This window comes from Centropristis striata, chromosome 11, assembly GCF_030273125.1.
Source record: "Centropristis striata isolate RG_2023a ecotype Rhode Island chromosome 11, C.striata_1.0, whole genome shotgun sequence".
NCBI classification, from domain to species: domain Eukaryota; kingdom Metazoa; phylum Chordata; class Actinopteri; order Perciformes; family Serranidae; genus Centropristis; species Centropristis striata.
Genome location: NC_081527.1, coordinates 34588164 through 34615456, shown reverse-complemented (window position 1 = coordinate 34615456; position 27293 = coordinate 34588164). Strand labels below are relative to the sequence as shown.

Below are 27293 nucleotides of genomic sequence, written 5' to 3'. Positions count from 1 at the left end.
CTAAATATTAGTCATTAGTTATTAGTGATTTACATGATTGCTAAATCAAAACAACAAAAAAGTTTGTACAAAATAGTTTTGTGTTTGTAAAGTCAACGGCAGACACTGCTATTTTTTTTTTTAACACCCCCCTGTCAACTATTTGCCCAATTGCACAGCCTTAAGAGCTGCATATCATGAATGCTGGGTCTTGTTGGTTTTCTGAGAATCTACTGCACCTACTAGTACCTTGTTTGCCATGTAGCAATAAAAAATATACTAAAAACCTGGATTAATCTGGTTAGTCACATTGGACTGCTATTATATTGAACACTACTGTATGTGTACCTAGACAGTACTATAAGGATATACCGCATTATGTCAACCTGAATAATGTTATAAAATAGAGAAAAGATAGAATAAAGACTAGTTCATATTCAAATAAAATATGAATACACCTCAGTAACAGTGATAACTTGGTTTATTTGGAACAAGTCCAGACAGTTCAGCTCTTGTACACCTTAAAGACAGATTAAAATAGATTTTGGAACACTTCTATAATCATTTAAGTGCAAAGAGTACATTTCTCTACTGAAAAATACTACAGAATATATATATATAAATCATACACTTTCTATGCTATACATGGGGAATGTGCTGCCTGGATGAGGAACGTATCAGTGGAATGTTTCGAGTGTGCAGAGATGGTCAAAATGAAAACACAGAAACAGTATTAAGAGTTACAGTATATAGAGAAGGTTTCCATGCACACTATTTGGTTTACAAGGCTACTGTGCAAAAGTTGTTGCATTTAAGACATTGAGCAATATCAATGTGATAGAAATGTCATTAACTTGTTGACTGATGAGTGCTCGCAGAGGCAATACGGTCGATCAGTTTACAGGCACTGCAAAGATGAGTTTATACATTCGAAATCTGGTAACGCTTCATTTCTACAGGCCTGTGAATCAATTTAATATCCAAATAATTTCCTAGGACGTTTCCTGAAAATGTAATTTGGTATTAATTATAAGTAAAAGCGTGTGAGCAGTTAGTAAACTTAAGTCATTCTAAATGCAGAGCACACAACCTTAAAGGGATAGTTCATATTTTTTGAAGTGTGGTTGTATGAGGTACTTAGTGTATTTCCTGCAGTAGATGGTGGTCAGCATGCCCCCAGTTTGGAGAAAGAGGCAGGAGTACTAACACAAAAGTTAAGCAATGTACTGACATGTATGTGGGCAGCAGGTAAATGGATTTTAGCCACCTATAAAAAAAATATTTTTTTAAATTAAATCAGTTTAAATGTATGTTATACTTAGAATATTTCCATTGCTTTACCTTGCTGTCAGACAGCTTTGTTTAAGTGTACAAGGGGGGAACTGAAGCTTTTATTGATGCTCTGTTCAAAGCAAACAGACTCCATTGAGAAAATAATGATCTTATTTCTCAGAATGCATGAGTTGCTGGCCCACTGCTGCCTCGATCGGTTAGTTTGTATGTTTTGTGTGACTTTGATGAATTTGAACTAACCCTTTAAAACATCGAAGTTACACAATAACACAAACAAACTAACCAATCGAGACAGCAGCAGACCAGCAACTTCTGTGTTCTGAGAAGTAAAATTACTATTTTGTCAATGAAGTCTGGTTTGAACAGAGCATCGATAAAAGCTTCAGTTCCCCCTTTGCACACCTAAACAATGCGGCCTGACGACAACGTAAAACAATAAAAAATATTCTAAATATAACATACACTTAAACTTATATTAGGAGACCAAAAAACATTTTCCTGCTGCCCCCATCCACAGCAGTACATTGCTGAACTTCTGTGCCAGTACTCCTGCCCGTTTTTCCAGACTGGGGGCGTGCTGACCACCATCTACTGTAGTAACACACTGACTATGGACATGTACCTCATACAACCCTACTTTAAAAATAACAAACGAAACATCCCCTTTAAGGCTTTTAATTAGACAATATCAGGTAAGCTGATCATGGAAAATCCTCAAGAAAATCAAAAACTAACTGAAACTGAAAAACGGCTTCAGAATTTTACTTATAATTAGAACCAAACTATGTGCTTATTTCCAGGAAACTTTCAAGAAATGATTTAGACATAATTAGGAAATCACAGAACTGTAAAATAAAGCATTACCCTAAATCTTATTGTCTATGCTGAGTGTTTACATTTATTGCATCTTTCATAGTAGACACCATTTTCCCGACATATGAGAGAATTTGAATGTGAGCTGCAAACGAGTTGGAAATGTAACCAAATAAATAGCACCTGACACTATAAGCTGCATGATGTGAAGGTTTCTCTTTGAACTGGCCAACTACCTGAGGCAAGAGCAAATGAGCAGACATCTACGGCTTTCACAGCACTAGGACATTCAGATGTAATTACATTTCTAGAAAGATAACGAAGAAAAGTTGGGGGAGGAAAAAAGCCAATATGGTTTCAAATCGCAAACAAATTATCAAGTAACAGCATGTGAAATCTCTAAAATCATAAATTAACTTACAAAAACACAGGAATGAGCCTTTTCATAGGGGAATGGGTTCAACTTATTGCTTCTCTGCTTCTTGCTGGTTTCTCAAGCGTGACATTAAAAGGGTGGAACATTTTTCCCGATGGGCAGGAGAAGCAGCAGCTTATGACGACAGCTGACCCGCTCACCCTGCGCCGTGCTGGACACGTGCAGAGAAGACGGGCAGGACAATACTTGAGAATCAAAGTGTCTTTGTCAGCCCGGCTTAGGGCATGTTGCCGAGGCCGGTCTTCTCCGCAGACACCGACTTGACCAGCTCCTCCACCCAGCGGACCTCAGAGGCCACCTGCTCGGCCAGGACCTCGTAGCGGTTTTCCAGACGCCCAAATTTGCGCTTGAGTATGTTGGCGGACTGCATGGTGAGCCGGGCCTCGTCCTGGCACTTCTTGCGCTGCGTCTGAGTGCGCTGCAGCTCTTGGCGGATGTGGCTCAGGTCGCTGGAGATGCTCTGGTTCTCCTCTTTGTACCATCCCTCCTTCTCTTCGTAGATGGACAGCAGCGCCGCCACGTCCTCCCGGCACGAGCGCTGGTTGCGCTCCAGGTCCCTCAGGCCTTCCTCTGCTGCCGCGATCTCTTCCAGGACCTGGGAGAAGCGCTCGAAGTTGACGTAAGTGTTGTTGGGAGGCATGCTGGAGTGGGACTTGATGGTGTACTCCTTCAGACGAGTCGTCTTCAGGCGTCGGCGCTCAGTCTTGTGATCTCTCTCCTCCTGGCGGACATTTCGCCTCTTAATCACCTGCAGGAAGACAAATGTAATTTGTTGAAGATATGGAGGCAGACAATATAATACTGTAAACCTCTGCTGTTGGCCTCAGTCATCATTATAATTATATTTATGTATTTGTTGTTATGTTTGTTTCTTTGTTTTGTTTTTTTTGTTTCTGATTTTTGCTAATCTGGCTATGTGAATTCTGTATTTTGAACTATGTATTTCACACTGTGAACTCTTAAGTCTGGTACTTGGGGAGGGAGGGGGGGGTTACTGAGGGTTTTTTTTTTTCGTTTTTCCCTGTGTGTTCTGTTGGACCTATGTTAAATTGTAAACTATAATCTGTAAAACATAATAAAAACACCTTGATCAAAAAAAAAGAAAGACAAATGTAGATCTCTGAAATGAGGATGGTGATTTGATAACAAAATCGCACTCATATTGGATTTTTTTTGGGCCGATACAAATACTGATATTTGAGAACAGCAGTCCCAACTATTTTTGAGAAGGAATTCTTACATTTTCTGTAATAAAGAAGAAGTTTGACCAAGGTACTTCGACTGTATGTGGGCCATTGTAGGTATAACAAAGGAGTTGTAAATGCATCTTTACATTACATTGTAGTTCTTAATGCACAAAAGCTATCAGCTCATCCAAATCAGTATGCAGTGAATTGGGCCTTTTTAGAAGAAAACAACCATGTCTTTTTAAATTCTTGATACTTAGGTATGAAGGTGCTTTTGGGGATTATGAACTACAATGTTCTTGACATGGAAACTCAAAAGCATGGGTTCTTTTCTCAGCACTTCTAGAAAATTAAATATGCCTGACCTAACAATATTAATTGACAGCTCAGCACCTCCTCTGAATGTTAACATGATTGTGAATGTCACACTGCATCACCACATGAATGATGAATAAAACACCCACCTTAATCCAGGGGTGCTGAAGACTGTCATCAATAGTCATTCTCTTCCTGCAAAAGAAAATAACCCGATAAGAACATGACACAGCAGAGGCTTTCATTGTAGACAGAACAGAGATCTTTTTTTAAAAATAGATTCTGGCATAAAATCTGAGAAGTTCATACTTGGGATCTTTGACCAGCAGACGTCGTATGAAGTCTTTTGCGAGCTCACTGGTGTTGCTGAAATACTCCTCATCAAAGTCGTAGTTGACAGCTGAGATGTTTGTCAGAGTCTCCTGCTTGGTCTCACCCAGAAACGGTGAAGCTCCACTCAGCCTGCAGGAACACAGATCATTTAGAAAATACAGATGAGATTTGAAATGTACGGTGGCCTGGAAGTGCAAAACACTTTTACAAAATGTGAAACACTTTTACAAAGCTTGAGACAAATTTACATTTGAGAAAACAGTTTTACATATCATAAAAAAAAAAACACATTAACAACACTTTTACAAACACTGAAAACAAATTTACAAGTGACAAAACACTTTTACAAATGACAAAACATTTTTGCAAGTGGTGAAACACTTTTACAAATGGCAAAACAAATTTACATTTCAAAAAACAAATTCACAAGTCCCGAAACACTTTTACAAATCAATTTTCAACCGGAAAAGGAATTTACCGGCTCCAGGGCTGAACCTGGATGGGCCAATCACCGGGAGCGACAACTCAAGGTTCTGTGGCATGGAGATATATTGATGGAGGATGGACGGCGCTCGAGGGATGTTCTGCCCGTTTTGTGGCCAACATATGAGCCAAATGAATCGATTTTGCTTTTCGTGTGGTCGCCCTTTAGAATCTTTTGGCGCACACGAGCGACCACACGAAATGTAAATTTGTTTTGCCATTTGTAAAAGTGTTTTGTCATTTGTAAAAGTGTTTTGTCATTTGTAAAAGTGTTTTGTCATTTGTAAATTTGTTTTCAGTGTTTGTAAAAATGTTGTGTTAATGTATTTTTTTTATGATGTGTAAAACTGTTTTTCTCAAATCTAAATTTGTCTCAAACTTTGTAAAAGTGTTTCACATTTTGTAAAAGTGTTTTGCACTTCCAGGCCACCGTAGAAATGACATGTTTGTACAAATGTCAACAACAAGTTGTGATGTGCACATTACTCACAGGATGTATGTGATCACTCCGATGCTCCTGCAGAGAAGAAAAGAACCAAACGTGAGTGGAAACTGTCACACGGCTTAGTAAACGGCTCCAAAAACAAACATCTTGACATCTTACCACATGTCTGCCTCCAGTCCAAGTGGCTCATAGTTGACTATTTCTGGAGCTGTAAAGCACAGAGGAATGAATGATTTAATTCAAACCAGATGTGGAGATCTGAAACGCACCATCATCCACTTACAAGGTTTAACTTTGTTGCTAGCGTGGGCACACGCCAGCACAAGAAGTTCTTTTTTAAAGTGGAACATTTTTACTTTATTTGTGAAATGGATTTGCTGGAAGAAAAAACGTGATCTTACCAACAAACTCTGGTGTTCCAAAAATGTTCTTGAACTCGTTTCCTGCTTTAATCTGATGAGCTATCCCAAAATCAATCAACTTGATCCTGGGGTTGGGGACGTTCTTGTCCAGCAGCATGATATTCTCAGGCTGAAAATAAAAACAATTAAGCATAACATTAGTGAGAATTATATAGTACACATGTAAAACAGAAAGCTCAGAAAATACAGCAACTGAAGCCTAATCATACTACATGACTTTAGATCTTCCCCATGCTGACAGTTTTTGGAGTTCCCTGAAAAAGGCCCCAAATCACACACGCTATGAGAAATGTTTCAAGATTCTTTTACCAATTTTCTTTTTCGTTTCTCATTTGTCTATTGCTGCAAAAGAGCACACAAACAACTTGCTTGTCTGGTGAACATGGTTTTGGGGATTTCTTTTTTTTACTCCCCACATAACAAAGCCTATAAGTTTTATTTGATAGATCTTAAATGTTTCTCCCCCCCCATTGTTCTTAAAATGTGTATTGCAATTTATTATTTTCAAGAGTTATTTGACCAATTACTACATTTTAAAAAAAAATCTTCAAGCCCCCAAATTGCTTCATATTGATATGAAGATTTCTTATCAGTTTCTCATGCAACTGGATAACCTGGATGGCTATAGCGATGTCCAGTCTCCCACATGGAAAAATCTCTCAAATCTCTCTGCAAGTGGAAGATCCTAAAGTACAACATAAACTTCTTCTTGCACGTCAACAGGAATCCTCACCAATGTGTAAACTACGACTGCCGGCCCAGCGCCTCACAAACACAACCTCTTAACCAAACAGACTACTGACCTTGAGGTCAAAGTGAGCGATGCGTTTGGAGTGGAGATACTGAACTCCGTCCAGGATCTGCTTGAGGAACTGTGTGGCCTCCTCCTCCGTCAGAGATTCCTTCTCGGCCAGGAAGTCAAAGAGCTCTCCTCCAGACACCAGCTCCAGGATCAGGATCACGTCCGTCTTGTTCTCAAAGATGTCGTGCAGGGTGATGATGTTGCTGTGTTGGATCTCCCGCAGGATGTTGACCTCACGCTCGATCTCCTCGCGGCTCACCCCCCGCCGGCTGGATGACAACCGCCGCTTCTTGATGAACTTGGCGGCGTATTCGATGCCTGTGCTCTTCTCCTTACACTTACGGACGATGGCGAACTGTCCACTGCCAGGACAAGAGAGGACAGGGATATTACAAATGTAATAAGGGAAATAGGCCTGCTTGCCTTTTCTTTCATGTTTTTTTTTTCCCCAACTGCATTTCATTATGATGGCTGACTGGCTGGCACTGAGCACTCTGGGCTTTGACAACTTGTGACAGATTAAGTCGTGCATCCTAACTTTGTTTTGAGCATCCTTAAAATGAATCAACTCCTACTTATAAGCCCTCATTGCTGCACAAGAGTGACTGAAGTAATGACACAAAAATAAAAAATACATGCACCAAGTTGATCTACATAGGAGAAAAAAAAAGTATTCTAATTGCACTGACATACCTTTTCAACTTGTTTTTAGGAAAGTTTAAGGACTCAAGGTTTCAAGAAATAAAAGACTAAATAAAGAGTAGATTTTGTAGTAATCTTGTAAGACCTATTGGGGAACCCTGACCCCTAGGTTGGGAAACACTGGGTTCAGTATAAAGACGTTTAAAGAAAGAAGTTTAAAAACAGCTATGTGAGGCTGACACAGTGCATACAGTCAAAACTAATTTATAGTTTTGTTTTAAAGAAACTGGTTTAAAAGAAAATGAATAAATAACATTACAGACAAGAAGACTAACGTGCAGGTAAGGAGAAAAGATTTCATAAAGCAAGACTGGGCAAAGAATTTAATGTTCTCCCATGTAATGTCTGCATACCTTTCCATCTCAGTGCGCACACACACACACACACACACCTCCTATAGAGACTCTACACCACAGCAGAGGTGGAAAGGCACATTGAAAGGCAGTGATGTCATAGTTTTGCTGCATTACTGCAGAAAAAGTAGCTTGAGTAGGAAGTTCAGTCTGATAGTTTGGGACTGAGTTGTCAGATTGTAATAGTTCAAACACAGTGTAGAGGGATATTAAGGATATTTATTATTAAAAAATAAACAGTCATGCTATGCATATACTACCAACTACGATTTTTCAATGCCACTATAGGTTGGAATTTATATTCACAGGACATGACTCTCTGGTGTCCTTCAAACCTGGCATAAATTAATAGAATCATAAGTGTTTTGGGTAATTTAAACTTGATTATGAAGATGTCATCCAGCCACAAGGACACATAATAGAACCACATACAGTAATGGAATGGACAGATGTTTTCTCACACTATGTAATGTATGGAGGAAAAACAAGACAATAAAAATGTGCAGAACATACCTGCCTAGCTCCTCTTCCATCTCATAATACAACTCAACATCCTCTTGTCTGAAGCCAGCCATGGTGTGCTGACTGGAATGATGATGCCTTGTTTCACTGCAAGGGAAAATAAAGACACTAAATTAATACTGGCTGTGGTTGTTGTGTATGAGAGCCAGCACAATGACCAAAACAACGTTAGTAAATCTAAAGTCTTAGTTATAAGCCAGAAATATTATTTTTCCACCTACACAGTAGTTCACCTCCGAGTAATTGGGTTTCTTTCCTCCTTATTTGGCCTGAGTCAACACAGCTTTAGTTTTTAGACTTTCTGGCTGATGTCAGACCTGCATACCAGTCCTACTGACGTCATCTCCTGCCTGGACCAGCCAGCTTCACTCTATTAAAGGGACTGGCATTTAGAAACACTACCGAGTATTTGGCGTGTTTTTTTCTTACTCATATAAGCAATTCATATTATTAAATAACAACGATAAACAACGATTTTCTGTAGCTAATATCACACAAATGATCGCAATGAAAGATGCTGAATAGCGACTCTGCTGCCTGCTTGTTACATACGTTTATCGAGTAAACAGCATAAACGTCGACCTTATTCTTACACACGCAAATGGAAACTCGTGCCATAGGTACAAAATGTTAACTAAAGCAATACAAACTGTTTATAAGGGAGAAATAAATGTAAATCTGGCGACGGAAGACAGCTAGCTTAGCTAGTAAAGCAACAGTACGTTAACGTTAGCTAGCTAAACACCGGCTTTCGCTCTTTAGTAGTTGGAGACTTTAGCAAATAAAACATACGATAATAACACTGAAATACTGGCACGAAAGTAAACGCTTAATCAAGTAAAATGTGAAAGGATCGCTACTTACAGTGTGGTTAGCTACGAGTGCTGCATTCCTCTTCAGAGTAACGAGTTGTGTGAATTCACAGGCTGAACCACTGAAGTTAGCAAAGGTCACACAGAACTTCCGGTCTTCTGCTTCAAAATAAAATACCAACTACATGATTACAGTGTATTCATAGAAATAGAATAAGATGTTCTATAACATATTCAAATTCTTTGAGTACACCAACAGGCCATTAAAGTTCAGTTTTATTTATGGTACCTACACATGCATCCTTTTGTAAAGCACTGCTACATTTTACTCCTGCAGTGTTGAATACTTAAAGAATGCTTCAAATGCTGACATATTTGTGGTAAACTGCATACTAAAACAGCTGCCATTCAGTACATTCAGACTTTTCAAATGAGTCTTGGGCGATCGGCTCACAAGTGGTTAGCGCTAAATACAAATGTAAACGGGGTCCAATTGCTGAGATGGTCTAGAATGCATTAGACCATATATCTTGTAGTGCAAACTGTTTTATAAAGCATATACTCCTGTTTGTTTTTTGTTAGTGTGAATCTCCTTAGGGGAAAGAAAGGACTAATTTCTTTGCCTGCATTGTGGATAGGTCCTTAAAACTGCATTTGAACCTTTATGTTGGATGATAAATTTCATAGAACATATTTTTAGATTAGGGTTTTTTTTCTACTCTTATGGAGTTGGGGCTGTACTGCATTGGGAAATTATAACTCACAACTTCAAAATTATTGTTGCCTTCTAGTAATGAAACCGATGTTCACTGATTTTAAGAATGAGAGCAGACTGCAGAGTACGCCACGCCAAAATTACCATTTTATTCTGAAGGTAAACTCGCTTAAGTTCCGGTGTTGGTACGTAACTTGATGGAGGTAACCATAACTACCTGGCAGACGGGAAGACATATGGAATGACATCATGCAGAGTGAATCAAGCTGCTGCAGTACGTCAATGAACAACAAGATCGAACACGCAACAGCAAAGATTAGACTCAAGACACTCAGACCACAACAAAGTAAACAACACTGGCTACCATGGTTACAACTATATAATTAAAATGACAATTTGTTTTTATTTTAGTAGGCTGTAGGCCATTTTTTGGAAATTATTTTGTATGAACAAACAAAAAGTTCCTAGTTCAATTATAAAACGACAAGAACATTCAGGATCCAGCCTAAACTATTATAAAGATTATAATATCTTTGTTATAATACCTATAATCTTTGTGGAAAAGTTATTCTAATTGATCATATTAACAACTCACGTGTATTATGATCAGTGATGGAATGTAACTGAGTACATTTACTCAAGTACTGTACTTAAGTACAATTTGATGTACATGAACTTTACTTGGGTAATTCCCCATAACAGAATGATGTTTATTATACAATTATTATTGATGCACTAATATGTACATTACTTTATTGTTGTAGCTGGTAAAGGTGGGACTTATTGTTTAACTATATGTGGCACATAATAAAGTCAGAATAATATATATTAATACATTTGTTATACCTTGTTTTTTTTTCATCTTTAATTTTGAAAGTAGTTAGTAACTAGGTATCAAATAAATTTAGTGGAGTAAAAAGAATATTTAGCTATGAAATTCAGATCGGCAGGTAGGTTGAGGTTGGTTGATGACTTACAGTGTATAGAATAATTCATGCACTGCCCACAAAAGTTGCTGTTTGAAGCTGCAGCAGATGAGCAGTTAAACTGGAGACGGCCCAGTAATCTATAATTAGTAAAAATACAGGGTTAGGGATGGAAACCATGACTGTGGCCGTGCCAGCCTGGTTGGCCTTGTTGGCTCAAGTCTGACTTCAAGAGTCCAAGTCATGTGGTGGCTGAAGGTTTTTAATTTAATGAGGATTTCTTTTTCTCTAATGTGCAACATAATTCTGGGGCTGCAATGTAACATGTACTAGAATCTCTTCCTGCATTAAAAAAATAGGACAAAGAAATCTAAAAAGAAAAGCTGAAAAAGAAACATTTGTAAACATACCAAAAAAACAACTCACAGTTGCAGAAAGATTTTTTAAATGAATACTACAACTGTATTATAATAATGAATTAAATGGTTGTGTTGCATTCATCATTTCAAACAATTTAAATCATATGATAAAGTTGGCTGGTTCTTTGATAGAACAATTGGGTATAAAAATTAGATATTAAACTTATTAAATACCAAACTTGACATGAAATCTGTCATCCGGATTTGCAGTGATGGAATGTAACTAAGTATATGTATTCAAGTATTGTAATTAAGTAGCATTTTGGGGGGACTGATACCTTTACTTGAATATTTCCATATTATGCCATTTTATATTTAACATAGCAATATTGTACGTTTTACTTCACTACATGTATTTGACAGTTACTTTGTAGGGTCAGATTAATACAAAATATAAATCCATTTACAAATTATGATTTACAGATTAAAACACTCATCATAATACGAGGTCATGAATTGAGCTCCACCTTTACCAGCTGTAACATTAAAGCGATGAACACACACTAATCCAGTAATTGAATACATTTCATTCTTAAAATGGGCCATTCTGCATGAGTACTTTTACTTTTGGTATATTTTGATGCCAATATTTTTGTATTTTAATATATTTATTTCCAGTGGTGAAAAGTAATGACGTACATTCCTTCAAGTGTTGTATTTAAGTATCTGTACTTTACTTAGGTATTTAAATTTTCTTTTAAGACATCTTCTCTACCACAATTCAGAGAGAAAGGTTTTATGTCTTCTTGCACTACATTCATTTTGTAACTTAATATACTTTACAGAATACAAAACATAATCGACAAATACATTCTTATTATTTCAACTTCATCCCCTGGGGGAAAACTGACAAGCTACAAAGCAGAATATAGACCAACACATACAATTGTGTGTGTGTGTATATATATATATATATATATATATATATATATATATATATATATATACACACACACACACACAATACACACAGGTTTTTTTGTCCCACATTTACTAGAATATTAAAGTGGTGTTTACACATTAATGCACCAATAATTACAAAATAATATTATAATAGGCCTATTTATTATTGTGAAATGACCTATTCCACATGAAGAGTACTTTTATTTTTGGTACTTTAAGTATATTTTGATAGCAATAATTGTGTCCTTATCCCTAAGTATCATGTAAAATGCAAGACTTTTGAGTGTCCAGTACTACTGAGTATTTCTTCCAACACTGCTGAAATTATGTATTTCACTCGATCTAAAACTGTAAAACTGTTAATATCAACTTCTACTTCTTTTTGAGTGACTTGGCTTTGACCCAATCAGAGACGACTGATTGTGACACCGATCACTTGTGACTGGGACAGCCAATCAGAAACTGTGAATGACAAAGTGGGCGTAACTTGTTGGAACAGCTGGTGGGGGCTCGTGTGAGGGGCTCGAGCCGAGCGGTTGGTTGGTTGATGGGGAAACAACAACAAGCTAGGCATCATGAGGGTCTCTGAAACACTCATTTGGGCCGCTTTTCTCATCCAGAAGGTGAGAGAGACCGAGTGTATTTCTTCAAAAACTGTTCCTCTGTGCGTTTACTTTGCATTGCGGCACGTGGCTGACAATAACGGATTGTTTTTTCTCCTCCCCGGCCGTGTTCCGGGAGGATTAGCTCGGATGCTACATAACTGTTAGCTTGCGGAGATCTCAGCGGGCCTGGAAAACCCGCACATCACTCACATTTACATGAACATTAACGAAGCAGCGCTATTAAGGATTCACCACATAATATTAACCACTAAAATGGTTTATGGCAGGTAGCATTTTAGTAGCGATTAGCAGATACTGGTTGGGGAAATGATGGCTAATAACTTACATCACGCTACAGTCAGAAATCTGTGGTAACGTTTATGAGGGTAAAATATCATCACCCTGTTAAAATAAAAGCCTAACTAATTTTTTTCAAGTTTTGCAGGAAACACAAAAAACTTCACCAAAAGTGTAACATGTGACATTTATTGATACTTTCACTCAAAAATGATGTAACAAAGGATGGCTACTGGCATAGTAATAACACTGTAAATTATGTAACTTAAGAGAAATAAATGACTTAGGCGTGTTAAAAAAATTAACACTTTATTTTGAAGGTGTCTACATAAGAGTCACACAAGCCTGTCAGAAACATGACAAGTATCATGAGCATTAATGTTACTTCAAAGTGTCATTAATGTTCATGACACATCCAATGTCATGTTTATGACACGCTCATGTCACTTTTATGTAGACACCTTCAAAATAAAGTGTTACCATATCTTGCTTAAGTCACAAAGGCATGTTCAAAAAATTGCCTAAGTCACATTTTATTTTGACTTAGGCATAATAAATCCGCTTAAGTCACACACTTGACAATTTTGACAAAAAAGACTTAGGCGATTATTTTAACAGTGTGACGATATGTCTCGGCTGATTATAATGTCATTGTCGAAAATATGGAACCAACTGTGACCCAAGTCGAAAAAAGGCCAACATAACATGAGACCGACTCTTTGTTATTACAAATAAGAAAAAAAAGGTTCTTTTTAAAACATCTTAAATACTGTAGTCAAGGTTTGACTAGTACTATACTGTCAGCCATTATCTTGTCATCCTATTAGCTACACCTGGCAAAAACAACACAATGCAGTCTAAGACAACAACACTGCAACAGTTCCCTCGTTTAAATGACCCGTTTGTCTTAAATTGCCCAAGTGTTGATTCAACTTTATTGCAGCTTTGGAGGCTGTGAGGTGTACCCCACCCCAGTTATGTCAGTCAGGGAAGACTTCAATTTAACAGCACCTCACACCACAGGGTTTCTACCGATATGTGTATACAATGGTGTTTTAAGTCGAGGAAGGGTCCAAAGATGGAGCAACAGCCACATTCCACAGGAAATTGCACCATCTGACATCTATTTTATATTTCCCATACAGCTTAGCACAGGTGATAATCAAACTAGGGACTTGCCTGTTCTCCTCAAGTTGCATCGATTGTATGCACTTTCAGTATGAGCAGCTGTGTTTGCCCAATTTTACCGCATTGTCCTGCTGCTTTCATGTTTGGTAATCCTCTCAGAAAGATAACTGAGACCCCGAAAGCCTGTTCCTGACCAGGTACCATTCCCTCCGAAAAATAACATATGGAGTGCAAAAAAAAGTTAGCAGTTAGCCATTTGTCCTGGAGAATTACTCCACGTTAAATTTGATTCCTTTTTACCAGCGGTTTGGTTTGGAACAGCGCCTGGTGAGCACTGATATGTTTAATCTCAAGTTTTTCTTCTAGAGACGAACTTTCAATTTTTTTTCTGTAATCTACATTGTTCAGGGTAACCGCATTTAACGTGCATGTATTAACTACGAGCCAATAACCATAATTGGCAGCACCCAATCAAATACAGCTGGGCAACAGGCGATCAGCATCACCTGGTATCAAATTTGTGCCATCTGCTTTTATCGCCTGAGGCTGTGGACATGCGCATTGTTGTTTAAATATATAACAGTAGTGAGCAGTGTCTCGAAAGAGACATCTGACGATATATACGATTTTATCGCGATATAATATGTTGAAATCAGTTGTTTGTGGTTAGGGTTAGAATTTCCATTATCGGGATAATCACTTATTTAATTAACTTATATAAGTTTTAATATGTTCACTAAAATAAGATGTGTCGTATCTGTGATAGAATAAAACATTCACAAAATGTAAAGTAATTGCAGTATGTTTTGGTGCCATTTTAAGTGTTTCAAGCATATTTTGATGATTATCGGGATACATTTTCATATATTCCCATGCATACTGACATCTTTCAGAAATATTTTTGACTTTTTCTTTGCAGTCCAGCAACAACAGCTCACGTGTGGCTGTAAATAATTATCTTAAAATCAAAGTTACAAGTGAGTGATACAAACATTGTTGTCATGTTGACAGGTGGTGGGAGAGTACGGCATGGCCCATTTCAGTGACAAGGGCAAGAGCAAAGGAAAGGATTACTGCATATTCTTCAATTCACAGTGGGCACGGCTACCTCAGGACCTCAATAAGGCAGTAAGTCCCAAAATGAGCAACAAGATGCACAGAATAAACTGCAGTATGTACTTATAAGAAGGTGATCGATAAAATCTTTCGGGAAGCCTCGTAAAGGATGTTGAAATCTGATCTGCACTGTTAGTGGCCATTAGGACTCTGGCTTTATGAACCGACTGCAAATGTTGGAGATCTTTATGACTGATATCGGAATATAGGAGTTACAGTAATCTACTGTTGAGGAAATAATGTATGAAGGATATAACTGTATCACAAGAAAAACACAAAAGCATTACTGAAAACATCTTTTTAAATGCAGAGATAGTTAAATTCATCCATTTTTAAAGGACCGGACTCTTTTGACTCGAGTCTCTTTGTAGTGATTTGTAAGATTCAGCTCATTTTCACTGATTTAAGTAGCACTCTTCTGGGGAAAGATCAGTTATATCCACCCTATTTATAAATAAAGATCAAATAAGTGCTGTGCCACTTTTTATTTATATTAAGTGCTCAACATAACAGAATGTCCTCCAGCGTGTGATGCTTTTTATTCATTTAGTTTAGATTTAAATGTGTATTTATGCAGTTTATAGTTACAGGAACGGTGCACATTAGTACACATTTCTGTCAAGGTGCCAGTTTAGCCAGCTTGGCTCATTTTCAATTGTAGTCCCTGTGCAAGTGTAATGACACCCACAAAAGACACATTAAATAGATTAAAACAGGAACAGCTATACATAAAACATAAACCACAGGACGCCTCAGGTTATTTGAATATATTAGAGTATTTTAACCATTTACCTAACATTGCAAATCTTTTGTCCTGAAGTCACGCCTTCAGATCTATGACTTGACAACATCAGTCCTGTGTTCGCCCTCTGATGTCCCGGAGGGAGGCTTCCCAAATCGCATCCCCATGGTGATGAGAGGCAACTGCACTTTCTATGAAAAGGTCCGACTGGCCCAGATTAACGGTGCCAAGGGCCTGCTCATCGTCAGCAAGGACAGACTGGTAACCCTACTTATAACTTTATTTTAAGGCTGTAGCCTGTGTGCATCAAGATTCAATTGATTTCCTACACTTCAGAAAACAAATGTGTATTTGTTTGTTTGAAATAACAGACACCACCAGCAGGAAACAAGACCCAGTATGAGGAGATTGATATTCCTGTGGCACTGCTCAGCTACTCTGATATGCTGGACATAAGCAAGGTGAGATACCATCCAGTCAAACTCAAACTCTGGCTACCTGAGCTTCTTTTGTCACAGATTTTCACTCCCTGATAGCTCAGCGATGTTAATCATTCAAAACATTTTACAATCTAAAAGCAGAGGCTGATGTGCATATATTTTGCTTTGGGTTACGGTGAAGTACACAGGCAGAAATACAAAATAGATCTTTGACAAATGTAAAGTAAAGCATTTCTGAATCCACCTAGAAGAAGTATGTCATGTACCGCTTTAACAAAATCTTCAGCCTGAACTGAATGTTGTTTCCAACTCCTGCAGACTTTTGGTAAAGGAAGACAGGTTGCCATGTACGCACCCAACGAACCGGTGCTGGACTACAACATGGTGATCATCTTTTTGATGGCAGTTGGAACAGTTGCCATTGGAGGTTACTGGGCTGGCAGCAGAGACAGCAAGAAGTAAGTGGGCACGATGGAGGACACTGACATTTGATATGGGTCAACAACACATTGTTTTGGGTTTGAGTGCTACAATATAAACAGAAGTAATGACGCATCCACATTCACCTTGGATGGAGGCCTTTTCCTGTGTTGGGACGCCGTTTTTTCTGACCTCAGTGTGTTAATGAACTTAAAGTTGTAATGTGGAAACAATATGGATGTATTTTATTGCTCAGAGATGCTTTTCCCCCCTAAAACCACTCAAATATTGCTTTACCTGACTTGGGTTAATGCTAATAAATAACTTTTTAAAACTAATCTAACTATGTGGATAACAACCCACAACCCCAACCCCCTACCTTATTAAAATTACATGAGCAAAACATGTATCAGCAATACATTAATCAATAAAACATTTAGTACCAGTATTCCAGTAATTACTTCTGCCATGTTTCTGTGCAATAGGGCCGGTGATGTACTGAAAGAAAACTTAATAAAAAAACCCTTGTTCTGAATTAAAATGACTGGTTTAAATTCAAACAGGAAATTAATTAGAGTAGCTTTAATAGTTTGAAGGAAATTCACAGTCTACAAGTACCAGAATGCATTGCACGCCAGCTTCTGCCCACTGGATGCAGAAAGAACCAATTTACCAACAACACTGATAAGAAATCCACATAAAAGGCAGAAAATGTTCTTCCATCTCTTTTTAGGGACAAAATGGAAATCATTGTCAATGATTATGCTCGTAGTGTACAATTTAGCAGACTCTGTACTTTCCACAACACTAAATTATTACAGAACACAAAGTTCAATTCTGCTTGTTCCTACCATGCTTTTACCACAGCTGCTAAATTTAAATCAAAGATCATTTATCCGGACAGTCATCTCTAGGGAAAATTAGTCACAGATTTCTTAGCAAAGAACTACAAGTGCATGATTCTTCAATCTTTTTTCTAAGAGGGGCGTGTGTTTGTCTGAAACGAGGCAGTCTGCTTTGTACTGCTTCAGCCCCACCAAAGGGCAGCGTTGTTTATTTGAAGCCGTACGAGTGACTCATCGGCTTGAGCCAATCCGAGTCAGTCCTTCCTGACAGAGTTTCCAAGGTGACTGAGGTCACAGCCAGATGGGGTCTCTGACGCACAGAACTGCGGGCAAAAAAGCCCCATTTAGGAATAAGAGTGTGTGTTGTGAACTCGGGAAGGAAGCGAGTCTCAGCCAAGCATCCAAATCATTGTAAATATTGACTGTGGATGGCTGGATGATCATCCTGGCTGCTTTGGCAAGTCACCAACAATCAGGGAATAAGTGAGAGACTAAACTCAAGAGGCTAGATTACTGCACTGACCCCGCCCAACATATTTTGTTAAATAAGCTGGCACAAGCAGATGAGTGTGCTGTTAATTAGTCTCCGGAGTTATTGTTTGAAGACAAAACGCATTGTATTGTACACCAATCAGAAATTTAAAGACAGAGCTCCTGGGAATTATCTAGATATTAAAATATTATGGACAAAACACATGAGATTGGGGCGTCCCGGTGGCTCACACTGGTAGAGCGCGTAACATTAAGGCTGAGTCCTTGCTGCGGCGGAGCCGGGTTCGAATCCGGCCTGTGCTCCCTTTGCCGCATGTCTTTAAAAAAACAAAAACACATGAGATTGTTGCCAAGGGAGAAATTTGTATTTTTGTATTATTATTTTTTTTTTTTTTTACATAATAGAGATTCAGAATATTATCCATTAGTCTTATTAGTTAAAACATTTAAGTTATTTTACTCTTTAAAAGCTGTACAAACCCTGTGAATTGTCAGGAGCTTGCCCTACCTGTTTTTTTTTTTTGTCTTGCCCTACTTATTCTGTAATGTTATGGTCTGTTTTGTGGACCCCAGGAAGAATAGCTGCTGCAGTGCAGTCTTTAAGAGGGATCCTTATAAACTGAACTAAGTTATGAAAGTCCCAAACAAGCCTCCTGAGGTCTGCATGCCTCTCTAAAGTTTGTTCCTCCTCCTGCAGACGCTACATGAAGCACAAGCGAGATGACGGTGCAGAGAAGCAGGACGAGGAAACGGTGGACGTCACCCCCATCATGATCTGTGTGTTCGTGGTGATGTGCTGCAGCATGTTGGTGCTACTCTACTATTTCTATGACAGCCTGGGTACGACACAGATGCACGAATGCACTCACAAATCAATGATCTCAACATAGTATAATATTACTCTCAACATGCTGAACATAGATACTTGTTCACATTTTGTTTAAAAAAAGATTATTAGTGGTTTCAGTCCTGTCTGCCCAGTATTTAAGCCTGTGCTCAAAACTAGCCTGTATTTTTCTCATTCTGGTCTGGCAGTACTCATTTTCTCAGTATAAAGGCTGTGAAGATGATGGTCGATAGTATTTTACTTGTTTATTTATTTACTTGTCTGCTTGCTAGCTTTTTTCTGAGCTTTTAACCACATCTCACCACAGGCTTCCTTGATTGAGACATCACTGCAGCTTCTGTCTCTGTAACATTTGTCTTTACTTCTAATTTTAAACTGAATTTAGTTTTTAACAGACATACTTTATCCTTCAGCTATAATGCCTTATTACAATCATAGTTGACTTAGATGTACATAAAGTTGTTTTCAGTAGCTAAGAAGCAGGATACAGTTGGAAGATTTCTGCTTTGAGCAAGTCTTAAATAACAACGTTAGTTTATAATTTCTCCATTTAGCTCAAACTAGATGCAGTTTAGAGATCTGAATGTGTTAACCTCTTGAGTTTAAGGACTGGCAGTGCTCTAAAAGAGCTTAATGGCTCGGATAACATTTCACTGATAAATAGATTTAAAAAAAGCTGGCAGCTGCTTAACATCTTTGATCACTCACACATTAAATACTGGACACACAGCAGTAGATCTGATACCACCAATCAGATATTTAAGGACGACTCTGCTAAAGAGCAGAACACCCAAAATAAAATGTATTTCCTTTGTGGAAAATGAGTAGATATCATTTGATAATAACCTCCTGCTTGCCTCCACTGTTTAGCTATTTGGGTGATAGCCATCTTCTGTGTGGCTTCCTCTGTCGGCCTTCACAGCTGCCTATGGCCTTTTGTCAGGAGACTCCCTTTCTGCAAGTGCAGGTGAGTCTCTTCATACCAATATTCATAAAATCAGCTGCCCAAAAGCCTATAATCATGTCATAGTTTTTTTTCCTGAATCAACATACAGTTCTACGTATTTAAGTTGTACACTACTTATTTTATATACCCCCTCAAATTATGTAGTTAAAGATAGACAAAGGGCCTCAAGGTATAATTTGGTCACCCTGGGAAAAAAACCTTGTTCACTGTTGATAGATGCTTTAATTTTTGCCATTGCAGCTCCAAAACTTTGGAATGAATTGCCGCTGCACATCAGACAGGCCTCCTCACTGTCTCATTTTAAATATCTTCTTAAAACCCACCTCTTCTCGTTGGCTTTTAACACCATGTAGAGTGTTGATTTTATGTTGATTTTATGATTTTTTGTTTTTATTGTATTCATGCATATTTTATTTTGTGCGGGCAGTACATTTTACATTTTATTTTAATCCCATTTTTAATTTATTTTATCTTATTGCATCTTACTGTTCTCTTTGTATTGTGTTATGTATTTATTGTTTGTGCAGCACTTTGGAAACCTTGTGTTTGCTAAAATTGTGCTATATAAATAAAGGGGATTGGATTGGATTAATTATATTGATTTGTGGAACGTCTTATGACCACAGGGTCCCAGAAAACAACTTGCCATACTTGCACAAGCGGCCGCAGATCCGCATGTTGCTGCTGTCGGCCTTCTGCATCGGCGTCAGCATCACCTGGATGGTGTTTCGCAACGAAGACCAGTAAGTGCAAAGACGTAACGTGCCACCTGTTTTGTCTGAGCAATAGCACCTCACTTACATTACAAAGGAACAAAATATTGATCTGATCCATGTTGATGTTAAAGATGTGTAATATCAGGCCACTTGAGGCAGCACTTCACTTCCTCACACCAAAATTGTGTACAGCTAGATGTAAATATAGGCCATATCTTTATTTTACCAATAATGTGTAGACAGCAGGAGAATATTTCCAGCAATTTCATTTTGTCTACTTCTGAATATTATTTCTTAGTTTCTTTTGTTCAGACAAGGGTAAGTATGAGATGTTTTTACATCTCCTACTTACCCTTGTCTGAACAAAAGAAACTAAGAAACAGGAGAATAACTTTTTGAAGTGTATCGTATCAACTACAAAACTAAAAGGTCAATATTTGTCAACTAGAGAAAAAGAAGCATTTTTCAAGCTGACTAGCGCACGTACTCCATTAATGGTGTTGCGTGCTTGTTGTGTGTCGGATGACATAACGGTAGTCTGTGTGAGTGTGATAACATGTCGAAGGTACATTGTATGATGATGGTGTTGGGTGACTCACAGTCTCGTTATGTATCCTCCAGGTGGGCGTGGGTGTTACAGGACACCCTGGGGATCGCCTTCTGTCTCTACATGCTCAAAACAGTCAGACTCCCCACATTTAAGGTGAGCCAGCACTCACATTGTGGAAAGTTTTTGTTTTAAAAGTTTGTTTTGAATAATCAACGTTTGGCTTATGTTAGTTGTAAACTCACCTGATGTATGTGTGTCTCTGCAGGCTTGCACCTTATTACTGTCAGTCCTTTTTGTCTACGATGTTTTCTTCGTATTTATTACACCCTTCTTTACAACGGTATGTCATGACTGTTTTTTACTCTCAGCTATTTAAATGTCTATGCTCTATGTTTTTTTTACCTAGTGCCACACTTTACAATTACTCATGGCCTTTTCTCCACAGAGTGGGGAAAGTATAATGGTGGAGGTCGCGGCTGGTCCCTCTGACTCGTCCACACATGAAAAGGTGAGCTTGTTTTCAAATTCCACAACTCCCTTTGGGTGAGTGGGGTTAGCGGCTCACAGCTCAGAGGAAAAGACTAATATCTGATTTTCCTCCAGCTCCCCATGGTGCTCAAAGTGCCGAGGTTAAACTCTTCTCCCCTGGCTCTCTGTGACCGGCCCTTCTCCCTCCTGGGCTTCGGTGACGTCTTAGTACCAGGTAATTGACTATTTCATCCTACCACAAAGGACTTTAATTGGTTAAAGCTCGTGTGGTTTTCATGGTCTCAAGCAGAACATTTTTTTTAAAGATTAACAACCACAGTTATGCTATTTAGACTCCTTGGAGCAGAAAACATTGGTGTGGTTGTCAGCTATGTAAACACAGAACTACTCAGCACCCACACAGTAAATGCTCTATAATTACAAGGATTAGCTCTCACAAAGGATTAAGTGTGCATTAATATCTTTGCTGCCACTTCTTTGTGAAACACTTTATTTAATGTAGCTAATCGGTTGTATTAAGGAATATCCAGTGTTAAGACCAGATCTTGTACTTGAACAGCAGGGAAATACAAAATAAGATTTTCTCCAACACCTAAGTATGATGAAACATGGCTGACTACAGCAGCTTCTCCTGTCAATCGATCTGAATGCCTCTTTGTTTTTCTGTCAGGTCTGCTGGTTGCATACTGTCACAGGTTTGACATTTTAACACAATCCTCCAGGATCTACTTTGTGGCCTGTACGATTGGTAAGTATGCTGTCTTACAACAGTCCATGTAATGTGCTCTGAATTTTTCTGTTGTAATATTGTTTCCCAAATAGGCCTATACGTTGGTGGTAACATTTTTCTAAAGTGAAATTTCACACTGAGCTAATTAAAAGCAAAGAAAATAGGATAAGCAGAGATGCTCGATACCTTTTTCTGAAAGTGATACAGAAATTGAGTATTTGCAGATACAGATACTAATCCGATAGCATCTTTTTCTCACTCTCCCTCCCTTTTATCTAATCTGTTCATAATACATTTATATTAAAAAAACTTTTGCTTGACTCATTGCAATACTGCTGCATCTTATTTAGGACATGTCAATCAAAGTTCAGTGAATCATTTACACAGAAAATTTAAATTTGTGAGTAGTGAATTAACATATTTACTGTATGAAAGTGAGAATTAATGTAATAGATATGAATGTAATAACTTATTCGGAATAATTTCTGATGATGTATATAATAATGTCTACAATGTTTAATTGTTAAGTGATTTTTGTTTTGTCTTGTGGACCCCAGGAAGACTAGCTCGTCCCACTTTTGGTGACAGCTAATGGGGATCTTTTTAACAATAAACAATAAACAACACAATAGTTTAGGCTATTGGTTCGTCTCGAATTATAAATCTGATCCAGTGAGTGCATCCCCAAGATTTTAATTACTAAGGAAACAGTAGCTAACTGCGGCTGTAATTATCAATTAATTATGTTCTGAAGGGGATTAAAACAAGGGCACCCGTAGAGACATAAATCCAGCCTGAATGTGTCTTTAGAGTAAAGACCTGCTTTATCTTACTGTGTTGCCTGACATGACTTGACTTCTAAAATGTTGACCTTGTGCTTGCTGTCTCTCTCTCGTCAGCTTATGGCATCGGCCTGCTGATCACCTTCGTGGCGCTGGCCTTGATGCAGATGGGTCAGCCGGCCTTGCTCTACCTGGTGCCTTGCACTCTGCTCACCAGCCTCACTGTAGCGCTGTGGCGCAATGAGCTGCCCCAGTTCTGGACTGGAAGTGGATTTGTGGTGAATACCAGTTTGATATGACCGTCTACTGCCGAAGAACAAAAAAAAAAAAATCAACAAAAGAAAACGCACAAAAACAATCTAGTGTTAATAACATGCAGAGTAAAGTAGAATTTTAAGTTGAGTAACCCCTTTAAATAATTCCATCCGTTCCAACTGCCTCTTTCTGTTTTACTGTCCACCCTCCCCTCCCCTTCCTCCCATCGCTGCTCCTTGCCCTTTATTTTTACTGTGGGTGTGCTCTAGTCTGCTGCTGAGGGCTCAGCTGTCTGTGAATGTCACTGCAGGTATCCCATCTGGGCTTGCTACTTTACACTCTACCATTAAAACAACTAAATGTTATTTAAGGTTCCTTTTTTTGTGGTTTTTCCCTTTAGAGTAGATTTTCCTTTTTCTGCATACACACTATCTGTGATAGACTTGTGGTAAACAACTACTGGAGCTATTATTGGTGGTGCTCATATTGACTTAGATTAGCCTGTGTTATTCCTTAAATAATCAGCATGTGTTTGATTTAGTGGAACTCACCCTTGTGGGGTTTTCTTTGATATGCTTCACTTTCTGTATGCATATCTGGAACTTTGTATCCCCACGTACAGGAATACCTCTGACATTAAAGCTAGGGTAGGCAGTTTTCTCAAAAAGGTGGAAAAAAAATAAATACAAAAAAATTCCAGAATTTGAAAATACAGCCCTCCTCCTGCTCCCACCAACCATAAATGAGAAAGTAAAAGAACTGGATGAGTTCCCATGATAAACTTTTCCAGTGTAAATATAAGATGGTGATGATAAAGGCTTCGTGAGTCTGAACATTTTTGTTTTAGATCCCTTGAAGGTGCTTAAAAAGTTTTTGAATGTTACTTATACGAACCCTGTATTACCATGTGAAGGGACATGAGCGCATCGAAATGATGACTAGGTCTCCCTTCACAGGTTAAATTTTCTAAAGCCTGAAAAAAAGGGCGAAATGGAGGTGCTGAAGTCTAGTTTTCTCTTAGACCACTTCAGTTACAATGCTAAAAAGTTATTATGGGATTTTTGCCCAATGATGGAAAAAAACCTGCCTACCCCAGCTTTAAGGCTTCTTTATTTGGGGTTAGTGGGGATGTGATGGGGGAAACAAAGTCTATTCCTCAAATCTCCTCATGGACAGAGGGATGACTGTATATTCTTTGGTTTTGTTTGTCCTATCTACGGCTAATCTGTCTTCTGTTATCACTACATTTAGTTTTCTGCTGCACACAATTCAGCCATCTTATATAGACACTGTTTTTGTCCCCTGCAGCCTCCCATAGTGCTCGCACCGATCAACTGTACACAAACTGCAGCGCCGCAGAAAGAGGATCACTTGAATAAACTGGAGCCACAAACCACAGAAGAAGACGCGCCTCAGGAAACGCCACCAGCTGAGAAAGACGAAGAGGAAAACAAATCAAACTGACAGGACGTTTAGTACGGCATTTTACATTTCAACTCATGTTTTATTTGTTGTTTAGGTTTTTTTTTCTCTACATTGTGTCTCAGTCAATGGACATTTTAGGTACGGACGTTTATTTGCACTTGGTGCGAAAGGAAGAGAAGAGGATCTTTGCTTTCTGAATGGCTGGCTCAGCTGGGCGCCAGGATTGGACTCACGAGGTTCAGGCATTAAAACCGACAAACGCACCAAGTATAAAACCTGCACAGCAGTCCCACACCTTCTACAATCAGCACGACTGCTGAAGGAAACGTAAAGCCAAATCTGGAATCTGCACAAGCTGTTGAACACTAAATACACCTACGACACTGAGCGGACGCTCTTAAGAACTTTAAAGGCCCAGTCACACCAGCGTTTAAGAACAAAACCCAGGTCCAGAGAGGATCTAACGCAACAGACTCTCAGGCTCTTCACCCTCTCGTGTGTGAAGCAGTGTACAGTCTTTTCTGGTAGCGTTAACAGTAAATGTTACTATGGCCAAACAAACGAAGAAAAGAGCGATTAACACAGAAGATGAAACTTAAAAACAAGTGAAAGTGAGATTGAGTGTATCATACTGGGTGCCTAAAAAGAATGAAACAGAGATCTTAAAGATTGTAACTTTAACTACCAAATATAGATAAAATAGAAACAAGCTTAGTGATCAATTGCAACAAACTAACACTAGCATGTCCGTGACTGGTTTATGTGTGAGCAGTCAGCCCCAAAAGTCGTCACCAAGCCGATTTCACGGTGCCACTTTTTGGTGTGACAGGGCCTTTAAAAGTTCTTAATACACGTAAAAAGCATTTTCTCTAAAGGCGCACAAATACACACTACATACTATGAAGCCATTACAGATGTCTTTATCCCTCCATTACATTATAAACACACCCCAATATAAAGTACAACCCCAGTTCCAAAAAAGTTGGGATGTTGTGTAAAACAAACAAAAAATAATGCATTTAATTCAGAGTGTATATTTACAAAACAAAAGTGTATCAGTGTGGACATTAACCTCTTAAAATGAGATCCAAAAACAAGTTTAAGCAAGCGCTTATAACACAAGAACTGTCAGGCCAAAACACATGTATGAGGCTTCATTTAAAAAGGTATTATTCTCTAGTATTCAACATTTTCAATTAGCGAATGGTCACACTCTGTTTTATTTACATGTTAGACATTGTCCCAACCTTTTTGGAATCAGAGTTTCTTTGAAATGTGGTGTAATGGTTGTTGACTGAGCCAAAGTTATAAGATATTTGTTTTTATACCTGACACTTTTCTTTTTTTAAAGTTTTCTCCTGTTACTTTTGGTATATTTTGTTTTGCATGCTATGATTTTGACTTTACCCTTTTATATAAAACCAGTGTATAATCTATAGTGCATACTTTGTATACATTATTGGCGGTGGGACAGTTTAAATGTTGGCCACCACAGTTTTGACCCCCAGTAGTTATTCATGTTGTCTTAAGAGGTTGGTTTTGGCCTTATTGTGTTCACACTGGGAGGTAAAGTAGAATGTGTGAAGTGTAAAAGTTGCTTAAAACTCTAAATGATGCTGTGCTGCAGTTTAATGTACGAGTTGAGCAAGTGACTGGTTGTGTTAACAGCGTTACTACATTAGTTTGTACGAAACATTTGCACAATATTTTTAAATTCATGGGCTGACAGATGTTGGTTCATGGCTGTATATGTTTATGTATACTCAAATGGGTTTAAAGAAATGGAAACCAAGGTATCAATATATACGATATTCGTCCTGCTTTTGTTTTAAAAGTCGGTTTACATCTGAAAACACCAGGCAGTCATTTCTGCGACAGTATAAGTATATTTCTCATTCTCGTTAATTGATGATTCCTATTAACCGAGTTCAACATTCCTGTGTACAAGTTGAAGTCAAAGGTAAAAATTATTTGGTCAGAGGTGAAATGAGAGCAGCTTAGTCGTCTGGATGTGTGTCATGCTGATTTAACAGCAGTGTTCTCCAGGACGAGGTTATTCATTCACCAGTATACTTTGTTGTCACCAAGTGGTTTTCAAAGCCTCTGTTGAGGAATACATATAATAAAGAAACATTGTATTTGATGTGTGTGTGTTTTGTGTTTGTTGCACAATATTACATCAGATTAAAACTCTAATTTTGAGAGGTATGCGATTTGTGTGAAAGACTTGTACAGATTCAGTCAGGATGCTGTCGGTGTTGGTTTTAGGATATCTTTGGATCAAACATAATTACAGTAGTTTAAGGAGTGTGAATGTGTCTTTTGGCCCTCCAGCTGTGAAAAAGCTCCACTGCTGTTCAGACTCTTCAGTGAGCTGAAGAAACAAAGGGGCTCTGTCAGACTGCTGGAGAGTGGAGGCCCCGAACACTATCTGATCCACAAACACGCTTTTTTGTGGATGGGTACAGTAGCATGCAGGCCCTGGTGCAAATCAAACCTTCAGTTACAGCCTGCTGGATTTAACTGGACCTCGAAAGTGTTTCTAGCCTCTGTGTGAGTATTGCTGATATTTTCTGACTGCAGTACA

The 27293-nt window shown here is 38.4% G+C and overlaps 2 protein-coding genes across 4 annotated transcripts; one reads left to right on the top strand and one right to left on the bottom strand.

Annotated features, from left to right (window-relative positions):
* Positions 1-1277: 1277 nt before the first annotated feature.
* dapk3 (death-associated protein kinase 3) lies at positions 1278-9141 on the bottom strand. Of its 2 annotated transcripts, XM_059343921.1 has the most exons (10): positions 8950-9141; positions 8307-8455; positions 8077-8172; positions 6510-6870; positions 5686-5815; positions 5444-5492; positions 5330-5356; positions 4333-4485; positions 4173-4218; positions 1278-3269 (listed from the first exon to the last, which is right to left on the bottom strand). In XM_059343921.1, the coding sequence occupies exons 3-10, from the start codon at positions 8136-8138 to the stop codon at positions 2739-2741; spliced, it is 1359 nt and encodes a 452-aa protein (XP_059199904.1). In that variant the 5' UTR covers positions 8139-8172; positions 8307-8455; positions 8950-9141; the 3' UTR covers positions 1278-2738. The 2 variants fall into 2 exon arrangements, with proteins under 2 accessions (XP_059199904.1, XP_059199903.1); XM_059343920.1 differs by lacking the exon at positions 8307-8455.
* A 3260-nt stretch (positions 9142-12401) lies between these two features.
* Positions 12402-26849, top strand: sppl2 (signal peptide peptidase-like 2). 2 transcript variants are annotated; one of them, XM_059343918.1, is made up of 15 exons: positions 12402-12483; positions 14902-15018; positions 15827-16009; positions 16120-16209; positions 16507-16646; positions 18643-18785; positions 19663-19759; positions 20386-20502; positions 21097-21178; positions 21291-21365; positions 21471-21533; positions 21629-21728; positions 22185-22262; positions 23144-23304; positions 24590-26849. In XM_059343918.1, the coding sequence occupies exons 1-15, from the start codon at positions 12436-12438 to the stop codon at positions 24743-24745; spliced, it is 1650 nt and encodes a 549-aa protein (XP_059199901.1). In that variant the 5' UTR covers positions 12402-12435; the 3' UTR covers positions 24746-26849. The 2 variants fall into 2 exon arrangements, with proteins under 2 accessions (XP_059199901.1, XP_059199902.1); XM_059343919.1 differs by lacking the exon at positions 12402-12483 and adding an exon at positions 14576-14675.
* The last annotated feature ends 444 nt before the right edge of the window (positions 26850-27293 follow it).

Bases quoted from the DNA above. Each gene is read 5' to 3' on its own strand.
- dapk3 (XM_059343921.1), bottom strand. From the start codon at position 8,138: ATGGCTGGCTTCAGACAAGAGGATGTTGAGTTGTATTATGAGATGGAA. The intron at 5,357-5,443 runs GTAAGATGTCAA...TCTTCTCTGCAG, and splicing joins GGACTGGAGGCAGACATGTG to GAGCATCGGAGTGATCACAT. The intron at 4,219-4,332 runs GTATGAACTTCT...TTTCTTTTGCAG, and splicing joins CTGCTGGTCAAAGATCCCAA to GAAGAGAATGACTATTGATG.
- sppl2 (XM_059343918.1), top strand. From the start codon at position 12,436: ATGAGGGTCTCTGAAACACTCATTTGGGCCGCTTTTCTCATCCAGAAG. The intron at 20,503-21,096 runs GTAAGTGCAAAG...TGTATCCTCCAG, and splicing joins GTGTTTCGCAACGAAGACCA to GTGGGCGTGGGTGTTACAGG. The intron at 22,263-23,143 runs GTAAGTATGCTG...CTCTCTCGTCAG, and splicing joins CTTTGTGGCCTGTACGATTG to CTTATGGCATCGGCCTGCTG.